This window comes from Thermobia domestica, chromosome 10 (genome assembly GCF_964235325.1).
Source record: "Thermobia domestica chromosome 10, izTheDome1.hap1.1, whole genome shotgun sequence".
In the NCBI taxonomy this organism is placed as follows: domain Eukaryota; kingdom Metazoa; phylum Arthropoda; class Insecta; order Zygentoma; family Lepismatidae; genus Thermobia; species Thermobia domestica.
In genome coordinates, this window is record NC_137463.1 from 64118347 (window position 1) to 64143343 (window position 24997).

A 24997-nucleotide genomic window follows, 5' to 3' on the forward strand; every position below is an offset into this window, starting at 1 on the left:
ATCGAATGAACCGTTTGAAATGAATATTTGAGTACATTTCGTACTTGGAAGGAAATGGTTAATTCACGTCCACTGGAAACTTGACAAAATTAAGATATAGTTTAGAGTATGGTCAACTATGATTAAATATAACATTTCAGGTGGAAATGAACACGAGGAAAGAAGTAATTGGGGATTAAATTTTAGCATTAATAGTCATTGAAAAACAATCTGATTCACGCAAACTAAAAAAATGTAACTTTTTATAAGTTTGAAGACATGCCTAACAGATTAGTTATCCCAACGGATAGACTATTTCTTAAGGATGTGTGAAGTGTTAAGTTGCACTCTCAATTGATACTGACTGATTGCGACTACATTAAAATTTGTTTCTTATTGAGGTTTAGTTCATTGAGGCATAGTTGACCAGTTTCTAAATAGTATCCAAGTTCGGCAGCGGGCGCCAGGTGACCATTTTTTACAAGGGGAAAGCAGACTTTGGTAAATGAATTTCGGGATCATCCTTAGCGATGTATTAGTGCACATTTAAATTGTTAATATTACAAACTTGAAGAGCACGATAGCCAGACATAATGGAGAAAAAGCGTCTTAAAGATTCCGACTCGTCTTGTATGATACGGCGCGTAAAGTTATCAAGTGACGGCGGGGCAGAGTTAGGAGCATATACGACTTCCGCGCAAAGTTTCCCGGATTGGATTCCCACTGGAGTTACTTTTTTTGTTTTTTTGTTTTTTTGCTTTAATCAATAAAGTAACCATATAATATTACTTTAACATATGAATGTAATATATAAAACAATAGAAATGTCCATATCAGTTCTAGAAACTTTCAATGTTTCATGTTAACTAGAAATAAAATGTAACCTATTTGTCGTTTCATATTGATATCACGAGTTATATTATGGTATGTAGAGTCGTTGTGTAAGTAATATTCTTGACGCTTCGAGTCTATATCTGTGGACAGTGAGCGAATTACAAGGGGGATGAGGGAGAAATTCCCTTTGATAAAAGTGGATGTATGCTATAACCAGCGGCGTCATTTCTGAATTCGCTTGAGGGTGCCAAGAAAACCACTGATATAAGACTTACACGTTCTGTATTAATATAGACAATTGATTAAAGTATATTTATTCCTCAAAATCTTGAGCGACAATTGCTCCCTCCAGCTCTCCCTAAATGACGCCCCTGGCTACAACTGTAATAATTTGTCGCGCTGTTGTCGTCTGAAGTACAATCTCTCAGCACTTGAAATAGTCCGGTCTATTCGCACACTGCTCACAATTCGCACACGAAGCGTCAAGAACATTTTTGACACAACTGTGCTAACCATAATATAACCTGTGGCATGAATATACAACGCGGAATAGGTTACATTTTATTGCTAGTTAACATAGAGTATTCAAAGTTTTTACAACTGATTAAAACATTTCTATTGTTTATGTATTATAAACATACGATGAATTAATATTTTACTTATAGTTACAAATGGCTACTTTATTGTTTAATGCAAAGAAAAAAGACTCGAGCAGGAATTCAACAAAGGACCCTTTGCACGGGAATCCTCCTAAATTTGCCACGACGTCACTTGATAACATAACGCGTCGTGTCGTACATACTGTGAGTTGGAATCTTTAAGACGCTTTTCCCCCACTATTTCCAGGTATTGCGCTCTTCTAGTTTGTAATGTTAATGCTTTAAATTTCCACTACTTTCTCGCGAAGGATGGCCCGAAGTTCATTTATACCTGCTTTCCCCTTCTTAGTTAACTCTGACCGGACCATTATCAGGTTACTTTCATACAATACATGTTCTAAGCAAAGAAATGAGTATTAAAACTATACTCCAAGAAAAAGAGCTTCTGGTGACACATTCATCATGAGAAGATGAAACTCGCGTTTAAACTTACCCTTACAAATCTGTGACCACGTGGTTCATCTTTTTCGGAAATTCCAATTCTAGCAAAGAAAGCAAGGCAACTGTTACAAATATATTAATTTCCCATTTTGTGTTCATAGACTGGCCAGAGTGAGATGTTTAAAATAAATCTTGAAGATAGTTAGCAGTTGGATTCACTTGAATCTTTTTCATTTCACTTCGATTGATGTGCTATTCTATTGGAGAAGAGGTTTGAACATTTCGCAAACAATATTTCCACAGACATCTTCTTCTCCTTTGAATAATGAGCGTTTCAACTAGTTCGTGTCTGGACTTTAAAAATTGCTCCTTTTTATATCCTTAAACAAATTGTGAATTATATATTTTTTATATCTAGAATATACTTACGGATCTTTTGAACCCGTATTAGGAACCCTAGAAGCACAATATTAATAAGCTAAAAATCAAGTTTAATTATGGGACATAATAGTTCGGCGAGCGATACACTTTTATACGCAGATTTGTGACTTTAATCTATTTTGGGTTATGTTGAAATTGTTTCATGCATGGCTTGTAGCTCAACAGAGATCTTTCACATTTCACAAGCTAATCATTTTTCCTCTAACTGATAATTATGAGACCGATCGATTAGTTTATTATAAGTTAACATCCCATCAGCACCCAGACTATATGAGACATGGTTCTACGACTTAACTTGGAATCCTAAACTAAATGAACACCTATTGGGAATCAATCTCTTGATAGGATGTGTTAACTTTTTTCATTCTCATATGAGCATTCCTAAATAGAACATGACCTTTCGGAATACATATTATCTTTCCACTCGGTATGAACACTAGTTTTTTAATCATATCCTCATTAAATAGTGAACATGATTTCTTTTTCCAACATACTGAAGGATCTAATAATAAAAACAAAATATACTAATATTGTTTATTTGCTCTTCTTTTTCTGTTTTCAAACAGACCAGTCTTTCATTGAGAACATTGTGTTTTAAAAAAGGTGTATTTAGTTCACAGTTCGTGATAAGACAGGCACTTGAACCGCCTCAGGTTATAATTGCTTTTTTATTCTACCCTGCGGTGACTCACCAACTTGACACTTTCAATCCAATTTATTGTATAGTTAGTTTCGTTTGTAACTTATTTTTACTTTTTATTAATAGAAAGAAGTCAAGAACATTTTACTTTTGTCCTACCTAGATAGAATACTTGCGGCCTTATATTGTTACCATAGACAAGAGTAAGAAACAATCTAACAGCTTGAAACTATATATAAAACTCGAATACTACAAGTAATGGCTATTCATTCGGTTAAAAGAAAGAATAAATTGCTAAAAGTAATGGCTGTTCCTTTGACGAATAGAAAACGTCAATATTACAAGTAATGGCTGTTCTGTCGACGAAAAGAAAAAGCAAGTGCACTTGACGAAGGTTCGAACATGGACCAACTGATTAGTATGTTAGAATGTTACCCATTACGCCACATACTCAGGTGCTTGTTTCCTCGCTATACACTTAAAACATTCAGCTCGCAATTTTTGTATCTGTCGTCTTACCATATAATGGCGTCTCTGCTTTCCCTGCTTGTCACACTGTTCGTGTTATATGTTGCATAAGTTACATATCCAAACGTAAGGTACGGTATTTTATTGTTTTACAAAGATCCACAGCTTTATAGGTTTCTTAGGACAATTACATTAAGCGAATATATTTCCTTATATCTACCATCGCTTCCAGAAGCAAGACATACTATCCCGCGAACACATACAATATTTTTTATGACAAAGAATACATATAGTTTGGTGGTAACGCACTACAAAATATAGCCAACAAACTTTCGAACTTATATATTTCGTGAACATGTAGTTGATTCAGAAATATAATGCTCTTCTGGTTTCTTTTTACACTATATATAAAATATAAAACATAACAGAAATGAAATATTAAAAATATTTCATTCCTATCACACAAACTAATTCAACGTTGAATAACAATCAAATGTGCTTTCTCGATGGAAAATAATAACGGATAACTTGAGTCTTCCTGAAGAATAAAATATGCTTGCTGCTTGGAGGCTAATAAGCTAAGGGAATTTCCTCCTAAAACTTGAAGAACGAGAACGTTTTTACCGTATGAAAGGGAAAAAACAGTATTTTGATTTCTAATGAGTTAGTTGAATAAAGATGATAATATTATCTCGATTTGTGATACCATTTCATTATATCACTGAAATCGATTATTTAAATATATGTGTAATATTACGAAACCAAATGTATTTGAAAAATTTACTATATTAAACAATTCAGATTTAAAATATATATATATATATAATATAGAATTGTCATATTATTTGAATTTGATGACCGATCTTGTATTAAAAGAAATAAATTATTAAGGGAATAATCTTGAGATGTTAATCTGAAAGGTATTATTTCTTCTCCTTTTCAGTAATTATGTGAGACTACCAAACTTAGGCTTAATATACGTTATACTAGAAAAAAGAACACAGCCAGACTGAAATTATTGAACCACAATCCTTGTAGATCCACTTACCTTTCCTGTAGCTTTAGAATAATTGCCCTCAAGGACATTGACAAAGGTGTCAAGGAGATTTGGTATTCCATCTTTATGTGTGTCGATTGCGCTTAGAACATGACTAAGAACCTAGGGAAACAAAAGTTTGTATCAACACACTGAAAACGAAAGTAGTAATTTGTATACCAAAACCACAGATTTATTTCCAATAAAATACTTTTTTAACTTATAGTTTCATGTCACTAAGCATATATCTCAACTACGTGTTTGTTTGGTGTATCAGTTACTTTATATCACTGTACTTTCATTGATTTACTTAATGTCCTATTACGTTATTCGGATGTTTTCACATTTTGCATACAACGGATAGTGTAGTGTTTATATGTAGAGAAACATATGCTGAAGAAATTAATAAAATGTGGCAAATCTTAGCAATCACTGTAACTGGTCAATAATTTTAGTTACTTACAGTAGCTAACTAATAATCAAAATAATTAAATCTATTCCATTTTGTTTGCCAGATCCCATATTTATTCCTTTTTCTCAAATAAGTGCAACGAACATGTCTCTATTATTAATTCTGTAGCTGTCTTCATCGCAAAGAAAAATGATGTCATAAATAATGTCAGGGAACATCAGTTGTTTGCTTATATACAAATCCGTCATTTAAATTCATTTTTTTGCATACATTGACACTCGACCAACGAAGAACGAGTCATTGTTGACTCACAAATGATTTATATGATTTATTTTAATTTTTTCTTATTTCTTCTTCCCTTTTTAGGACATCGTCGTTGATATGCTTCTTTTAATATACATTACCATATAGTAGCATTTCTATTACCCTAGCATTCTTTATGTGTTTTCCTCAAATAAGGAATTCTTTGTCTAGGTTTTGAAGGACCCAGTTTTCGCTGTTTACGTGAAGGATGTTTTGCCTGTATTTGTCTCGTGAACCTCATACCGTTCGATTTATTACCATTTTTCCGCTCTGCATGATCATCTCTACTCTTTGCACATTCTCTTACCACGCTCAATCATCTCAGCAGTGTTGCCAGGTCTCAAAAATTCCCGCAAAACGAGATTTTGATATCAGTGCCGGGAATGTGGGATATTTCCTTCCAAATATACAGGTTACAAGATAATTGTCTTGAAAATATGGTGCAGTTTTACTATATAAAGTTCAACCGATTGTAATATGTACGGAAAAATTTTGGGAAATTTTTAATTTGCCCATTTTATGTCGAGAACAGAACGGAAAACTACTGCAGGCTTCTAACCAGTTCCTACAACTACACTACTACTACTACTTATACTATGAATCCATATAATAAAACTGCAAGGAAAATATGTACCAATGGATATGCTTGGTACAACTTATATATATGCATATCTGGATATGTTTGTGTGCATTATTTGTTTGTGGAAAACATTGAATCATATTCGAAAACTTAATTAAATTAATTATATAACTTGATAAAGTTATATATAACAAGTATAATAAATTGGATTTTTGTTACACTAAAATACAATAGCATGTATACTTATAGAAGTATTACTTAAATGAGTAAATTTGTTATTTGGCGTTAATATTTAAAGAATTGATTGCTAGAGTAGCGTTCATACCACGTTCATACTTTTGAGAAAATTGTACATATAATCTAACTTTTTCGTAAGTTTTAACAGCTTAATAAGAAATCACAGCACACATATCGCTTAATAAACCATGTTTAACAATTGATAAATATCTCTTTGGGTATAGACTTACGTTTACTTTCAGTCTGGATGTAACTGATGAATTTATGTGATCTAGGCATTGAGCACTCTGATTACATCTTTTATCCTGAAAAGGCTTTTGGAAAGTTTCCAAATACTGTATACAGAGATGCTAGAAAGATAGCATTAGCACGAGAAGTAAATAAGATGAGAAAAATCTATCTGAGAACAGCAAATAACGACTTGGAAATGCTACGTAAACGTACGTGCATAAGAATCGAAGAATTTAATCTAATACAAATAACTATTGAAAGACGCATTAGTACCGGAGAACTCTAAAGTACTTTAAATTCACTTGGAAATAGATATTAAATTGTAAATGGGATAGCTTCGAATAGGTTTCTTTCTTTCAGGTTGACTGGTTTTATAAAAACAAATTTTACTCGAGCGAATAATAAGGGTCTGAACAATAGAGTCGTTAGAAGCATGCTTCACATTAATAAAAAAAAGCATTCCTTCTATTAAAATTCCTTTGTGTTTGCCACGATCTTTTTACGATTTTTCGAGTACAGTTTGTTTAATTTGCATTTCTAATAAACATTAATTAAATTAAAGCAACACTAAATATTAATAAGTATTAACTTGTTTTTCTATCAATATTCTGCTAGTGCAAACTTGTAATTTAGAAACGAAAATATGGAAATTACATGTTTCTGGTAAGTCCTAAATGTGAAGAGAAAAAGAAATATATTACTAACCCAACTATTTTAAAAAAACATCCGAACATAAATAAGAGTAATATTTCTGTGGAATAAATTTAAAAGTAGCTTTGAACATATTAAATATTATCTAATGTAGTCGCAGGTTCTTACAAGTTGAGGTATAGAAAAGTACACACTTTCAGTTACTTATGTCTAGTGTCTAAATTTTATCTAACGAAAAAATGAATAGTTCTAGTTGTGTGTAATGTACCTTCTAATAAGAAGGAACAATTTAACATCACAAGACAATTTATCATGGGCTGGTAGGAAAATTGAACTAGCTACACTTACAATATTTTATTATATTGCAACATAGTAAACTGTGTTCAAGTTATAAATCTCTCTGTTTTACTCCGTTGTAATCAATGCAAATATTGGATCTTAATGATGTACTCTATTATGCAATACAGTTGAAACATGCGGGGTGGGAAACAGTTCACGAGTATTGGTTGGAAACCGTCATTCTGTTTGTAGTACTGTGTTAGGGTTAATTTCGTTCTACGTTAAGTGACGTAGAACGTCAGTGTGAAGCGAACTGAACAGACGGTGATAGTGGAAAATAGGCGTCCTTTCTAGTTTTCAACGAAGGTCAATTGCTAACGCTCCGATTGTGGTGCGAACGTAAAGAAAGTGGCAAACGAGTTGATTGTATCATGGTGAACTATAACTAAGACAATGGCTGCGTACGGAACTCACAGCAAAATGACAATGGTTGAAAGAAAGCTAGTATTGGCAGAATTCGTTGACAAGCAGACTCAAACGACAGTTATACAAACATTACATTTCACACACTGAATCATCAATTATAGGTTACATTAGATTGCATGATATGAATATACAGAATCAAGTTACACGGATTGAGTCGCTGGTTAGGAACTATAACGCTGGTTAGGTGCATCGAACAAAACCATGTTCCGCTCATCACATGGAATATGTGATAAGTTCATATGATTCATTATTCACCTTAATCGAAACTACAGGACGTATTTATTTGTAGTAGACGGAAGAGGAGACTAATAATACGAAATGTCTTTACCCATCAGCGGAAAATGTCCACGGAGGGTACTGCGTTTGTGTACTGACTCTTACTGGTCGTGCATTACCCTGATTATATTAGCATGTGGATCCTATGGATCAGATGTTATTTCCGGGCCATGACGCTAAATTCTACAATGATAGCACGCCCATCCGTGCAGATTGATCCGCTGTGGTGTGGTTTCATGAGCGTGATGCCACAACTGAATTAATTCCCAGACTTGCATGTAATTAATCTTCTGTTGCTCATCTTGATGACACAAAGCCAGCTAGGGTTTCCGTATCAACCCCCTCTTACTGAACTGAGTGTTAAACTGTATGCGTTATGACTTAATGTTCCCATTGCTACCATCCACGAACTCATTGACGTCATGGCATGTCTCATCATAGCTTTTCTAAGGGCGAAACGTTCTTTAGTACTATACTAATCCAATAGGTTGCACTTTTCAGGTGTATTAGCAAACTCATAGGTATATATATTTCAACGACTTTTGTAAATCTGTGATATTTTCAAAAATAATTCAACATTACTTACTCCATGATGAAGGAGATCAGCAGCCAGTTTACCTTCAAGATAATTTACGACAAGTCCTGGCGGATGCTAAAATACATTTTTCAAAAACAAATACGTTAGTATAAGTTTAAATCAAATACAATCAACGTCAATTTACATTCGTATTACTCTAGGAATTGATAACTCTTTGAATATTGATTATTAAATTACATTTTACTCCCATAATTCATTTATCGTTTCTTTATAATTAAGTTGGCAAAAGTAAGATATATATTTCATATAATGAAATGAAAGGTATTGATAAATATACTAGATATTGATATTGATATTGATATAGATATAGATATTGATAGACTAGATATAGATATTGATAAATTATATGTGACGTTTTCTGTCTACTAAAAATATGCTACTAGAGAATAACATTTATTTCTTTTTTCAATTTTACTATCGCAGTTTGGGTACATAACCTCGCGGCCGAAACCTTGCTGATTCAAACTCTCGCCTGCTAAGCTAAAACTTCGCTACTGAAAATCTCGCCTCCATAGAATTACCCTGCCCAATATGTCGCGGAGCAAAATCCACACTGATCAAAATCACACTTGGCCAAAACTTTGCGGGACGAAATCTTGTCTCGAATAGAAATTATTCTTTCACTATAATTCTTGTCAGTATTAACTGATATCTTAACCTTAAAAGAGATACAAAAAATGTTAAAATTTGACCTTTTATTAAACTGGCGTATTTGTGGGATCAATTTTAAAACATTTTAATTAGCTTTGTTTCTGGAATATTGTTACATAACTTTTGGGTAGATATAATTACAACTGGTGCTCGGAATTGCATAACTTTTAGAAATGTTGAAAGTTTTGCTAACGTTTAACACATTTTCGTTCGGTTTGAGCTATCAAATTGCAGTGAACGGGCCTATGGTCTTCATATAAAATGAAAACTATTTATAGAATTGGATGAGGTACTTATCTAAGTAGTTTCCTTTAAAATGAAGAATTTTCAATCATTTACAAATTAAATTCTATACATTGGAAATCCGTGATATCATGACCGTGCTACGCACGGTGTTAGAAACTTACCATTGTGTGTGTAAATGTATTTTCTAGCTTAATTATGCTAGAGTATTAAATTCCTCTAACTCTTCTATAACGAATGCCTCTCATTTACGGAAATATAATTATATCCAATCCGTGTTCATTATTCAGAAATTTTGCGTAATTACATTGAAATAAGGTGGGAGTTAGTTTCCAGCGTGGCTTGGATAGTAGTAATTAATATAAATAACGAACAACACATAAGGCATAACAAACGGCTATTTATTTTGTAAAGACGAAAGGAAGATAGGTCAGCAGTCACATTCTTGTATAGATTAATATAATGTTTCCTTCGAAAATATCGGTATTCACATTCACCAAATAATTTAATTAAAATAGATTAGATTCTCAAAATTTTCTCTCTATTTATGATTGTTTTACTATTGTTTCCATTCTCTATACCCTTTCAAACCATCAAATCTTTATTCCTTAAGTAAACATTTGTTCACCCGTATTCTTAGGGTAATCCACTTATTTTATTATTATTATAATTATCTTGTAATATAGTATATTATAAATTATGAATAAATACGGTTTTAGAAACAAGAGATTTATCACGCGAGATTTCTCGGCGAGTTTTTGCAAGGCGAGGTTCGGTCCGAAGAAGTTTCGCGGCAATGTTTTTGAAGTAAGGTCTGGTCCTAAACCAGCCACTACATCATAAATACTTCTTATAAACAGTTGTGTGTAAGTATCACTTCTATTCTCATGTCTTTGAGTATTAAAGTTTAAGGAAATGAACTTGGCACTAGAATAATTACGGATATACTAGAAATTCTTGAGTAAACAGTTGCATAAAGGGTTGATGGATTTATTCTCAATCAATTGGTAAAATAATATACTTATTCAGTGTATTATAGCGTTACAAGGGTAATGATTCCAGTTACATCCTATTATTCAGATACCAAGTTGAGATAGTATCCTAACGAATAGTATAGTTAAGATAGTACAGTTAGTATAGTTAAGATAGTATATTATAGTTATCTAAGTTAAGATAGTATAGTTATGGGAAGTATCTTAACGAATTCTATTCAGCTTTACTTCATACTTTTATTATCATTATTCTTAAATCTCGCAAATTTATTATAAATATGACTCATTATTCAATCCTTTTATTTCTTAGTTTTACTGACATTCAATTTTATTTACATATATGTAGGTAAAGAGGAGATGAATAAACTAAATGTATGTATCCGTTAGAATGAGAATTGTCCAATTACTGGAAACTGCGAATAAATAGTGCTAAAATTCAGCTATTTTATAATAAGTTCTAATGAAGTAATGAAACGTAAGTGCAAAAAAGCGAAGATTAACAGCTTATATATCATATGTGTTAATTCTCTTACTCAAAACAGAAGTTAAGCAGAAGCAGAAGCTATGCTAAACGAAGCACAACACGCGAGAACGCTCAAAAAGATTAAATTAATTTGACGTACTAATGTAGCGTATGGCAAATAGCCCCCCCCCCCCACACACACACTTTAGAAAATTGAAACAATGACTACGTCATTCCTTCGTAACATTTGTACCGAAAATATTTTCGTTTGTACCACTTGTCTTATAGGGTTACTTGAGATGTCAACTAGGGGCTATCTTGGAGCCAAGATATCCACCCCGTATCACAGTAAAAAATAAATAAATAAATAAAATAAAATACACCATTCGAAAGCAAATATTTTGTACCGTTTGTACCGAAAAATGTTTGTTTGTACCCTGATAGTTTTCGAGAAAGAGGCAAGGATATTTGGGGCTATAGTGTACGGAAAATAGACCCCGTAATGTATACTTTCTCCATGCCCAATTATAAGTATTATGTGTAAATGAAATGAAATGAAATTTTAAGTTGTACGTCCCACGGTTATGCCGGTTAGGCTAAAGGAGACGGTGATAATGAGAAATGAAGAAAATGGTGGAATGAAGAAAGTGGGAGAAAACCGAGAAAACCCACGCACATGGTGTTTGTCCACCACAAAGTGCACTTGGCGGTAGCAGGGTTTGAACCCTTGACCCCTAGCACCAGAGGTGAACTCTCTACCACTGAGCCACCGCGGCCCCCAAGTATTATGTGTTTATTCAAGTGAATTTATTTGTATTGAGTATTCTGGTTGTGCATATCCAAATAAAAAAGTTTTATTTTTTGGAAATAACTCAACGCTAGAATTGAATCGGTAATTGGGAAAACAGTGTGAGTCCAAAATAAGTCATTTTGAAATAAAGGCAAAGACAACACTATAGATGTAGAACTACAAGTTGTAATGAAGAGCAGTACAATTTGCAAGACCTCGCACGTTATAGCAGAATGCTACAATGTCGAATTTATATTTGTGGCATTAACAAACGCAATTTCATTGTTCAAATATCTCAAAATGCGTTATGTGGGCTAGTAGTGTTTTTCCATTCACCGATTCAATTAACTTTTCTCTTTTTCTACCCTTTTTCGAAGTAAATACCGTATTATTCAGCAATGCCCTATTTGCTTTCGGCTATTGTCTACGAAAGCGGCAATCTTGTCAAGCCCGTAATATGACAGATATAAATATTGGATTTCTTTAAGTGGTGTAAAGCTGGAACGTGGAAGGACACGTTTAGGTGAGTAAACATTTCGTTTTTCTTATTTTTCTTTGTTTAAGATTATTTCTGTAAATCCAGTTTCATTGTGAATTTGTACACACTATGTTATTCGTTTTACGGTATTTATTTACGGAAAAGGGCAGAAATAGAAAAAAATAATTGAATCTCTGAGTAGAAAAACACTACTATTCTACAAAATGCATTTTGAGATATTTGAAGAAAGAACTTCCTTTTGTTAATGCCACAAACATACACTTCACATTATAGCATTCTGCTATAACGTGCGATCACTTACAAATTGTGCTGCTCGTCATTACAAATTGTAGATCTACATCTCAATGTTATTTTTGTCTTTAATTCAGAATTGATTCCCACCTGCAGATTCAATTCTAATTCTAGATAAATTCACATGAATAAACACATAATACGTATTAATGAGCATCTAAAAATACACAATACGGGGCCTATCTTGCCTACAAGATAGCTCCCAAATATCATCCACTCTTTTTGAAAACTATATAATACAAACAAAACTTTTTTCGGTACAAACGGTACTAACGATTTGATTTCGAATGGTGTATTTCATTTTTTTGTGCTGAGTTAGGGGAGCTATCTTGGCGCCAAAATAGCCCCCCGTCCCAAATGTTATCTCCTCTTTCTCGAAAACTATCATGGCACAAACAAAACTATTTTACGGTATATACGATTTGCTTTCGAATGGTGTATTTCAATTTTTTTGTGGTGTGATACTTTTGGGGGCTATCTTGGCGCCATAATAGCCCCCAGTTGACCTCACAAGTAACCCTATAAAGAAAATAGTACAAACCAAAGTATTTTCGGTACAAAGTAGTATAAACGAATGACCTAGTCATTGTTTCAATTTTCTAAAGTGGGTTGCTATCTTGCCAGACGTTCTATAGGAAGCTGGTTGGAAAGCGGAAAATTCGTACAAACTGTATAATAAATATCTAGGAATTTTAAGTTCCAGAGAAGTCAAGGTGTGTCATCATCACACTGCAGCGCATGGAATGATAGAAAGTTGATGAAGTAATTATAGATCAATTAATACGCTACCAGCAAATTCCATAATGTTTAAGAAGACGTATCTGCAAAGCTTATTTAAAAATTATTGATTATAACAATAAACCACCCGGTTGTATAAATCCGGTTATGTGGATGTAAGATTAAAGAAAAATTTATGAGAGGGTGATATAATTTCCCCCAAACATTTTACAAAAAGCTCCAGTGTATATTTATTTCTCTAACTCTAGGAACAGAGTAATAAATGAACCAGAGACCTGCTTCCTCTTTGTTAAACTCGTGATATCATTCTCTTCGTAAGCAGCAATACAGATTTAGAAGATAGAATACTGTAGTTTGTAACGAAAAACAAAGAAGTCATGTTAAGATATGAAAATGAAAAATATTACAGTGATGTTCAACAATTTAGCAAATAAATCAGTGATTAATATTGAAAATACGATGTCAGAAACTAATCATTATGTCCATCTGAAATAAAAGATATCTGTAGATGACATCATTAAAGAAGTAATTAACGAACGAAATAGGTGATTCTGAAGTGTATTTAACGGAAACAACTTCTTATTAGGAAGCATTTTACCAATATGCTTAAACATGATCAAAATCAGCCATTCACTGCAAACTAGACAAATATTTTAATTAATGGTATGGATAAGAAAGATGACAAGATTCTCTGGTGTAAACATGAAAATAAATGTACTGAGATAGTATTGCGCTGGAAATATTGCAAGAAAAGTATCCATGGGGTAAAGTATTCCTTGATTGGATAACAATAGACAATAAACGACCGAGTAAACGCCATAAGAGAAGGTCATGTGACGAAATAAAGAAATTTTGCGAAGTAATGTGAAAAGATAAATAGTTGTGGAGAAGAGATAGATAGTCCATAATCAGGCAGTGGATGGACACTGGTTGACTACGAAATATTAAGTTACATTACTGTATAAGAACATAAAGCTATTTCCGTCTTTTACTTGTGTTTTCTATATTGTTTCTAATTACTACCTCTTTATACTATCAAGAAGACACATCTTACATTAGAAAATCAGGAAAGACACACGGAAAGCTATTACTTTACTGCATAGCTGTTACATTACTTTATAAGAACATAAAGCCATTTCCAGTGTTTACTTGTGTTTCTTACATATATAGCTTCTAAGTACTAACCCGTTATACTATTGAATAAGACGTATCTTACATTAGAAAATCTGGAAAGACACACCGACAGGGGGACAGAATACTTCTCTGCGTTGGGATACTACATTTACCTACTTTAAGTATTGTTAAGTTTACGAATATGATTGCACATTGTATGGTGGAATCACAAGCGGATAGATTCCTGTTTTGTGTTGACAAAAAAGAACAATAGATAATGTTCATATATATTGCACTACTTGGGAAATAAAATTAACTGTTTAAAATTTCACATAAATGAATGTGTTTTCACATGCTAAATTTGCAAGAGTCCAACAGTATCAGTTCAACTCTTGCATTATATTCTATGATGTACAAAAAACCTTGGTTGTCTAATGTTGTGGTATATAACATTTAGACTCAGAGAATCATGTTTTCTAACAAAATATCTTAGGAACGATCCATGTGAAGGTGAAAAAATAACAATGGCGTGATCCTACTAAAAATTTAACATGGATCTCATGTTAACCTCCTCGCTCCTTTTGTCGAGAATGCTGAATATTTTTCTATGCGTGATATAAAGATTCAGATCAGAGTTTCACCCACTACCACCTGCAGTGTGGTAGGCTGAACATCGATCTACAACACACGTAAGTGGAAAGTGATCTTCTTTCGTTTGCTTGTTTTCTTGTGTCAAAGGAAGCTGTCTTCATGTGAAAACAAGGTGATTCCCTCAACTTCTAGGAGGAGAGATAGGTTTTCGTTTTTATTCTGCTTTCTTCTCAAAATGTTTTGTAGATTACCTTTTGTTGATTGTCTATATTTTCGAAATTAATACTATTTAGTTAAGTGACAAATGCATAATGTATGGTTGTGTGGCTACAGAAAACATGTAAAGCCTGCTGATCATTCGGACACAGTGTGTGGTTTTTTGAAATGTACTTTTATTCCTAAATTTTCCATTTTTAATAGATTCTAAGGTACCCGAAGTCAGATTCTTCGGTGGGTCTAAACATTTTTAGGTCTAACCTCAAAAATACTAATAGTAATGCCATTTTGGTTCAACATCTGTACACTATGTCCAAATGTTCAGCAGACTGAGCACTACGTCACAAGTCCCCAGGGATCCGAGACATATAAAGCATTTTTGTGTTAGAAAGACTATACGTGATTGACTCAACACAACCATTCTAGTTCGGGAATGACGAGCTAAAGTACTTCGAATATACTATTTAGCCATGAATTGCTCATATGGCATATATTGCCTACAATCTTTGTAGTGTCATCTCGTAATAACACGTTTTCGAAATTAATGTATGTGAATAAAGTACAACGATTTTTGTAGTTTCACTGATTTGATTTGAAGCGTAAAACATTTATCTTTGCGACAATGTAGTTAGCCCTATTAAAGAGGATTGAGAGAAACTTGGAAAATAAGGAAAGACCATATGATTCGATGTAACGCGAGAATTGCACCAAATGGACATTAATTAATACTAATTTTGTATAGGATACGTAGCGGGCTATTGGATAATAAATCTAATATCTTGTGCTGTTGTCCTAATTTTCTATATTGTAGTTGGTTAATGGTAGTTTCAGGCATACTTATCTTCAGTAGCGTTTACCCCATTGCGGAAACATTTCTTATCAGTAGTCAACTTGGTTCCGCTAAAGGAGTGAATATATTGTCCGGAAAATTGAATTATTGTTGCATCAATAAAACACTAAAGAGTAATTTGAAGATTTGATGAAATCGTTAAGAGTAGTGGAAATCGCAGCGAAATATTTTCAAACATTCGTACAAGGAGCTTTTATTTCAGAAATATTTTTTCAGACGAATTGAAGTACAACACTTGTACTTTTATATCATGTGACCTATCTTCTACCGCTTCGAAACCAGCAATAGTATTATCTTCCCTTTGATATGTAGAAGCTTCTGGCACGATTTGCAACTTTTCCCTTTTGAGAAGGATAGAGACAATAGACAAACTGGTAAGAATTTTCACTAAAATATTAATATATTTTTCTAAAAAGCATGATTGTCTTTAAGCTCTAAATTTTTGTCTGTGATGTTGCAGTGAAACAAAACAATTCAATGAGTTTAAAATGTCGCATTAAGAACATGGTAAGTGCTAAAAACGTATGACAAAAATGTACAAACATATTGAATGAAATGTTTTTGTAGTACCTTTCCTTAAAATAATTACTGGTAGATTATGTATGAATATACTTAATCTAGAACAGGATAATGCTTTATTATTTAACTTTATAAATTTATGTAATGTGTACTTGTTTTGTATACCTTCCCATTTGCGTCTAATTATACTCGATTGGAATTAACTAATAAATAAACCCCAAGGGGAAAGAATACTTTTGTCTCAATACTTACCAAAAACAGGTATTTGAAATTAGCATGTTGCTCCGGTGCTTGTAGAGCTAACCTTGCAAGCTAAAATGTAAATACAGGAAATGTTTTATACTATTCTTGAGCACTAAAGATATCAAAGTTATAACGTTGTTTGAACTTACGGCCTATTTTTTTATTGTGTATCGAAGATACTCTATATAACACTTCTGATTATACAATTTTCTTCATGAAAGAATACAATTGTTTTTGTGTCAAAATTGCTGATAAAAATGTAGATAATTCACCTGCTTTAAGAATCTCACTTAATAATATCTGAAATTGAAACAGACTACCCTGAATTTATTACAATAGTTATCACATGATTTATAACGCAATTTAGTTTTAAGGGATATATGCACACTATAGTAAATTATTTCCATGTATAATAACAAAAAGCAAAACTCAAAAATACTACTTTAAAACACATTAGTATTTAAAGGAAACCAACATCAAATGTAAGTCCGTTTCAGATTCACGACGTGTACATAATCACGAATGATGCTGATTTCTCACATGAAATTAAAGATATACAAAACTACTACTACTAGTTTACTAAATAGTTCCATAAATAATAATGGAGATAAATAAGATAACCATGGAGGAAGGAATGATGTAAAAATATCAGAAGCAGCTGGAATTTTTTACTCAAAATAAAAAGAAAAAATACATACTTATGATGCTGTAAGTTGTCAAAACTGATTGGAAATGAATTTAGAGTATGTGTAGCTAAACATTATTGGTCTATCACACGTAATTAAAATAAGTGTTGATAACTGATCCAAACATATATTATGTCCTTTCTATTAAATTCATTACACGAAGAAATACGTGAAATATGTTAAAGATTTAAATCAACTTGTATACGAATTATAATATTCTACTAGTAAATTGGAAAATGACACTTTATTACTTATTAGTTATAGAAAATTAGTATTGGCACTTTTCATTCTCGTGGAGAAATTGATAAATTATTGGTCGATATTGTCTTGGGAATTAAGAGTCTGCCCCTTCATTACAACAATTTAGCGTTGTATTCAAATTCTTGTTTATTCATCTTCGTTTTTACACTGGGAACATGAATTACATTAATAGTAAAACCTACTGATGCTTGAACTAACATGATATAGGAAAACCAGCAATAATAAAAGAAATATGAAGCTTATAAACATTTACAGATTAACATTGTAATTACAATTACACATTAGCTTAAATGCAGGTGAAAATTAATGTGATGTTGCCAACATGGAAAATGGGCATCTATGGAAACAGTTTCAAAGTTCTATGGAATAATTAATTACAAATTAAATAGAAGGCAAACTTACCTCTTTAAGAGATTCGAAATTTTCTGCGCCAAAGTTTGGAGCAGAGCCCTTAAATAAAGAACATACGTTGTTTGTAGCACTTATATACATTTTAATTTATATTTTATTCCAATTTTAGCAATATTTATGATACCAAGTCATGTGAATATACCTAAGGATAAATTACAGAACAAACCAATACAAAAAGCAGTTTTCACGTTAATTATAAGAACTACACTATTCGCTGCAATATCTAGTTGTAATGATTCAAACTGCTTGGCAAAACTCTTCTAAATTTATTGCGTAGTTGAATGTGTTGGAATTGTTACAAATTGTATAAACTGGGTTATTGTTTATTACTTGATTTGCCTAAAATTTATAGGCTTGCAGTAATTTCCTCCATGAGACTAAAACAGGCACATGAAATTTATAGTCATAGTTTTGTAGTCATAATTTTGAAAATTATTATTAGTTTAAAAATCAGTACTTTTTAATTGTTTAATTTTGCAAGAAATGCTTTACGTTTCAAACCTTAGTTAATTTTATCGATAAGTTTCAAAATACATAACGATCGGGCTCTTTTCAGTAATCAAAATAACTGAAATCTAATAGTTCAAATAAATTACATTCAAAACTATATCTTGGGCATTAAAATATATGCACTAATGCAATATGTTCACTCATCATATCCTTATTCCTAGTCTATAATAATCTCTTTAAAAAGTTTACACGTTACCACGATTAATCCCTTGATTTAAATTAGGTATGTGGTTTCTATTTAATATTATTTTGTTGAGTTTTAAACATATCTAAAAGTAGAGCAACATGGCACTGTTCGTATTGCAAAAGAACTGCTGCTTCAATATACAAGTAGAATGATACATATCAATCATGAAAATGATAACAAAGATGATAAGCTGAAGTAAAATTTTTGTTGCTACATATAGGGATGCCTTTCACAAAGCATTTTGTTCCTAATGTTCACCTAACTTATATTCGTCTACCAAATTAAAACGGATCTCATTTTACTCGGAAAGCTCACTAATAAATATAAGAAATATCAACTATATATTTTCTTTCCAAAACGTGTATATATATCAAAAAGTTACAGTTTTAAATTTTTGTTAATCTTCATTCGTAAAAGAGAAAATGCATGAATTCGTCAAGAGCGATGATTATATTTAAATAAATGAACACACAAAATCTAAAATTGTTTGGCAAAATCTAAAATTGCTAAAATCTACAGCATTGGCGAACTTAGCTAGACTGTCACTCATACTAGATTTGTAGTATGTTAGTGTGAACCCAAAAGCACTCATGCTGTCAGTTATGTCCCCTAATTTGATATAGTACATGCGAAAAGATTGAATGTTCGCATTGGTTCGCAATACTGATACATTGGGATGCTCGAGAGACGGAGACACGCACACAATGTTTTCCAGTGTTTAATGTTGCTCTGTCACATTTGTTATATATTCATTCAATATCACGCATGCCATTTTCAACATTATGATGTTAAAACTTGTTGGCAACACTAACAACCTAGAATGGTTGGGAGACGACCACACTTAACGTCTTTTTGCTAAGTATCGTGTGATTTCTGCCAAACTTGGTGTACAAATGTTTCATCATGCGGAACCTGTTTTACAACTTCTTATTTTTACACTTGGTTGGCAACACTGATAAACTTGGGTCCTTGGGAAAGGAACACGTCCACAACATATTTTCTCTAGAGACGATTGATGATAATGCCACGTTTCATGGATATGCAACCGGTGCTACAGAAACAACACCACATTGTATTTACAATTCGTTGGCAACACTTACCAAACGGGTACGTCTGGGTGCAAAGTGATATTATCAAACTCTTGCCCGAATCACCTACTAGCAATGAGCCAAGCGGGGAATGTGATGGGCTCTCGTGTTTACGCATGATGCATCGTAACATTCAGTTTTACTTTTGTCGAATATGGAATACATAAGGTCACAAACACCAACAAACTTATCCCTCAAAGCAGCGTTTCCCAACTGGTGTGCCGCGGTACACTGGTGTGCCGTGAATGGGCAGCTGGTGTGCTGCGAGGAAATCGAAACAAATGATTAATTCTAGAGCAATCAAATCGCAAGACAAAGGAAAAATATATATTTGTATTTCACATTATTATGAACCTCTACTATGAACCTACAACTTTAAGTTTCACACCGTGTTACTTTTCTGTACATTTTTAATGTTGAAAAAGTATTTGTTATTATTGTTACGATTATTATTGCTTCTTTATTGCTGCAGACTATTTCGTAACTTGAAATTTTAAAATATCATTCAATCCTTTCGACAAAGCAAACATGCATACAAATTACCTACATTTGTGTTTTAAAACTAAGAGATTTGTTCGTTCGTTATTTAGTGATCTTTCTTCTTAGTGAAAGGTTGGATACAGCTTTCGAAAAAGAAAGCTTAGTTTTAAAAACTAAGTTCAGTTTTAAAAACTGAGTCCAATATATCATTGCAATTGTTTTCTATTTTTAAATTAGAATGAAAAATAAGAATAATGATTTACCACGGGGAAGAACCACTGATTGAGCACTCTTCTCTGTGAGAAGGAGATCAGTAATCACAGAAAAAATGCCACGGTATTATATATATTTACAAATAATAATATCTATGAGTGTGCCGCGAGAATTTAAGTTACACCCATAGTTTGCCGCAAGTTGAAAAAGTTCGAAAAACGCTGCCTTAAAGGGTCAGGTTGCAGGTTTGCCCGTGAATTCAGAACGGTTTCATACTTCCCATTACAATAGCTTTCAGACGATATATAGGTTTCCCCCACGTACTTGGTCCCGGTATGCAACCATCCCTAGTTAGTGGTCACCTGATTTCGTTATCAGAGTAAGTAGAGTGACGACAATTAAGTAATATAGGAGGATGAGCATGAGGTAGAATATATGCGAGTGCAACTACATAATAAATACAATTATGTAGTTGGACGCGCATATATCATACAGATAATCGCAATTCTAAGCTTACGTTGGCGTTACTTAACACAGAACATGCAGCTGTCCGATTGAAAATTTTGAGTTTCGATTGAGGATGGGAGATTTTCATACGACGGCTATGGTCGGCTTTCATCATTCACGTCTTGGCCTTCTCTACTATCATTTTTGAGTAGCAACTTACATTTTTTGCTGTCAAGTTTGAAAGTAAAAAGATGTTTGATAAATTTTGACTCACCTTCTATAGTTGAGTCAAGCTCATTGATAAATAAATGTATTTCATTCTTCAAGAATCGTTATTGTTTGCAATAAATTAGTTTCGAACATTAACATGTCAGCAAAATAAAATGCATGCGTGCACCACAAATACCTATGAAACAACCGAATACCTATAGTCAAAAGTATTTTCTTCACACTAAGGTTCTTGATAAATATTAAATGACATATATTTTCCTCACTAATTCACTACTTACTCTATTCATAGGAGAGATGTTACGGGTTCCTACTACAACTTGCTTAAATATGAATAAAGTAGTTAGGACAGACATTTTAATGTCAACGAAAGGTTTAAGGAGAAATATCATACAGTATTTGTAACAACTATGAGATTGAAAAAAATTACATTTATTTTCTTCTTATCATTAAGCATACTTAAATACAGTAAAAGAAGAGGTAATATTTTCAAGTTTTGTTTATGTACCAATGCTTGTTGAAAAGGGATTACGATTTTCAGAGTTTTTGATTTTGTAATTAACACAACAGAGTAATATTGTTAACTTACATATACTATGGGATAAGATAGAATTACGGAACTGCTCCGTCAATGTATAACGAATGTTCAATTGTTAAAGTTAATTTGATAATACTTACATCTACTAGCCTGTCTAGAAGAACAGCAAACTGTTTAATTCGGAGAGCAAGCTGTAAGACGAAAAGTGGATAGAGATATTATATTTTTTAGTGCTAATTATCAAGTATTAATTGTATCTAGAAATTAAATCCATAAATAATAAATACCACAAAAACTTTCCATCTTAAAATTAATACTTTTTAGGAATTTCAAATTAAATTCAATGAAATATCAAAAAGTATAACTTCACTTATAAAACACTTAACTAGTAATACAAAGAGGCGATAATATGTACAAATTATTCTTGGAGGAGATTCTTACCTATAAGATGTTTCTTTATGTACTATCTGTAAATAAAGCTAACAATGCAAACTAAATAAATATTGACAGAAAATATTAAAACGTTTTTTCAGATGAACTATTGGTTATCCGGCGCGTCATTGATGCACGTGGTCTTGTGTTCAATTCCCGTAGCAGAGCATTCTTAAAAGTACTACGGTGCTTCTATTTCCCTTTCAGCCAATTTCATCATACGTCTTACAGCCTTAATGCAGCATATTGACTTCCAATTTCAACCAACAAAAAATAAAGAAAATCTTCAGGATATTGGAAACTTTTAAAAATATATGATTCAACCAATCCCTCATTCAGTTTGGAACAAATTTCCAATTATTGCATGTCAAATATTATACGATGTTTCGTTATGCATTATTACTTTCCAATTAAATCAGTGTCAGAGTATTTACTTCACATATACTAACTTCCAGGGAAACACATAAAACAGTTCTTACGTATATGAGTGAACACATGTCTCCGGCGTTTTCGTTTCGGTAGCGATACAAATAGTCATCTTCTCGACATTAGCTATAGTTGCAGACAAACAGGTAAACAGTCTAAGACAAAAGTGTTCCATGTGTCAAACAAACTGATAAACGATGTGTTGAATCAGAGAAAAATCAGAGAAGAAGTTTTTGGAACTTCAAGTATTGTGCAACTTCCAGATCTAAAGTCTTCAAATACCAGCGAAACGATGCAAAAAAATGTTTGTAGCAAAGAGGATATGAACAGATCTTCTCGAAGAACCATATAATGATCAGAGAATTGTTTTGCAGCGATCATAGACCGTATCATTGACAAAGATTCTCGTCTGATTAAGAAGTGTATAACTATTTAATATCCTCTATCTTCGCGAAAATGGAAGGCTCAAATCGTGTTCGTTAGAAACTTTTCAGGCTCACGGTTAGAAGTTTGCACTCACTCTGGATAAACCATACTGGCAATGTTATGAAACTGAGACAATTTTCTTTCATATCCATGATTTAAGAGTTAGTTACGCTTCAATGTATGGATATGTGGAAACTTTACAAACAGGCTTTATAATTGTGGCTGTTACTAATATAATGGCCAACTACGCTGCGTGCAGTGAACAATATTGTTAAGTAAGTGTAATTTTATTACTAGTGAATATATTGAGTCAATTTACTAGTCAATACCACTCACATTGTCATTCAATAGAGCAATAAAACGTCCTTAAATTTTACGTCCCATGCATATGCCGACTAGGCTAAAGGAGATGGCGGTGATGGGAAATTAATGAAGTGGTGCAATAAAGGAAAAAGAAGGAAACGGCAAATTCCCGAAAAAAACACGTAGACGGTGTTTGCCAACCACAACGTTCACTCGGCGTGAGCTTGAATCGTACCAGGGACCGTACGCCGAAGAGGTGAATTCTCTATCACTGAGCAACCGCAGCCCCTCAATAGAGCAATGAGTTCAGACTTGCGGCGTCAGTCTGATGTGTGTGGAAGGAGTAAAACTGAACTTGGATCCATGTAGTCTCTTTCACAGACATTCCTGTGAACTTCCTATGTACTTTTCTGGATTCCACTATTAAAAGGATAGTTTAGCAATCGTCAGTCGCGCACACCCGATGGTCTGAAACGTTTATTAAACGGAAGGAAACAGAATTGATAAAACCGCGTTTCAATGAAATGTTCTTAGCAGAAACTGCTTACAGATAACACAATATGCACATACATCAGGCATAACCGCTTGTGGTGCTGTGGTATGTAATGAGTGTGTGGCCCACAAAGCGTTGCAAACGTACTGAACAAGTGTGGCAGAGAAAGTAATATGAAAAGGTTCAGCTTATACTACACCAACCTATTACAATCTGATCGTATGTGTTTCAGTTCCAATAAATTGCGCAAAACAGCAAACTTCCAGTATTTAATTACAATTTCATTTTGTCAGCAAATTCTCAATGCTTCTTTTAAAATTCAAGCTTCCCTCAAGTTGGCGTTGACCCAATCGTCGATTGCACGATTCATTTCTTATCTTCGTAAAGGTGAAATTTTCGTGAAAAAATATTTTACGCGTTACACAGTTGACGGAAAACAATTCAATCTTTTGCAGTTTAAATACGGCTACCTGTAAACTGCTTTTAAAAACCTATATGCATGACATCACATTCTGGGGCGCGGTGGCTCAGTGGTAGAGCGTTCACCTCTGGTGCTTGGGGTCCCGGGTTCGATCCCAGCCCCCGCCAAGTGAACTTTGTGGTGGACAAACACCGTGCTATTGGGTTTTCTCGGGGTTCTCCCGTTTCCTCCCACTTTCTTCATTCCACCATTTCACTCATCTCTCATTATCACCGTCTCCTTTAGCCTAATCGGCATAACCGTGGGACGTAAAACTCAAAGATTTCATTTCATTTTTTCATCACATTCTACGCCACATGGAAGTGGTAGCCGTCGAAACATTTCACACGAATCGACTTAAGTTATTTAGTAGGATATATTACATCTACTCCAGAAAATAAAATTGAATAGAGGTTTATGTCTTACGTGCTAATTATATTTTATCCTACAAACGGTTATTAGGTTATATGCAATTCATAATATTGATGGAGTGATTTAACACTTTAAAATATTATTATATTTATATTAGGGCAAAGTCAGAAACTCTATACTTGATTGTTGTACAAAATTCTTAGGAGTCGTTTAATATGCTTAGTAGGTGCAAGTTTTTTGCACTACCATTATATAGAAATTTGGCAATGATTATTTATTAACTTGGGAAACTATTAAGTCAATGAAGATCAATGAATTTGAAAATGAACAAATTAAACTGTTTGTA

At 33.1% G+C, this 24997-nt stretch overlaps 1 protein-coding gene across 2 annotated transcripts in view; it reads right to left on the bottom strand.

Annotated features, from left to right (window-relative positions):
- The window catches only part of LOC145662000 (uncharacterized), a 152740-nt gene that overhangs the window by 121775 nt on the left and 5968 nt on the right, over positions 1–24997 (bottom strand). For both annotated transcript variants that reach the window (XM_081727337.1, XM_081727336.1), the window contains exons 3-7: positions 21880–21930; positions 18040–18087; positions 16700–16759; positions 8480–8545; positions 4451–4561 (exon numbers count right to left, since the gene is read on the bottom strand). In XM_081727337.1, the coding sequence (XP_081583463.1) occupies positions 4451–4561; positions 8480–8545; positions 16700–16759; positions 18040–18087; positions 21880–21930 (336 nt within the window). The remainder of the gene's footprint in view (positions 1–4450; positions 4562–8479; positions 8546–16699; positions 16760–18039; positions 18088–21879; positions 21931–24997) is intronic.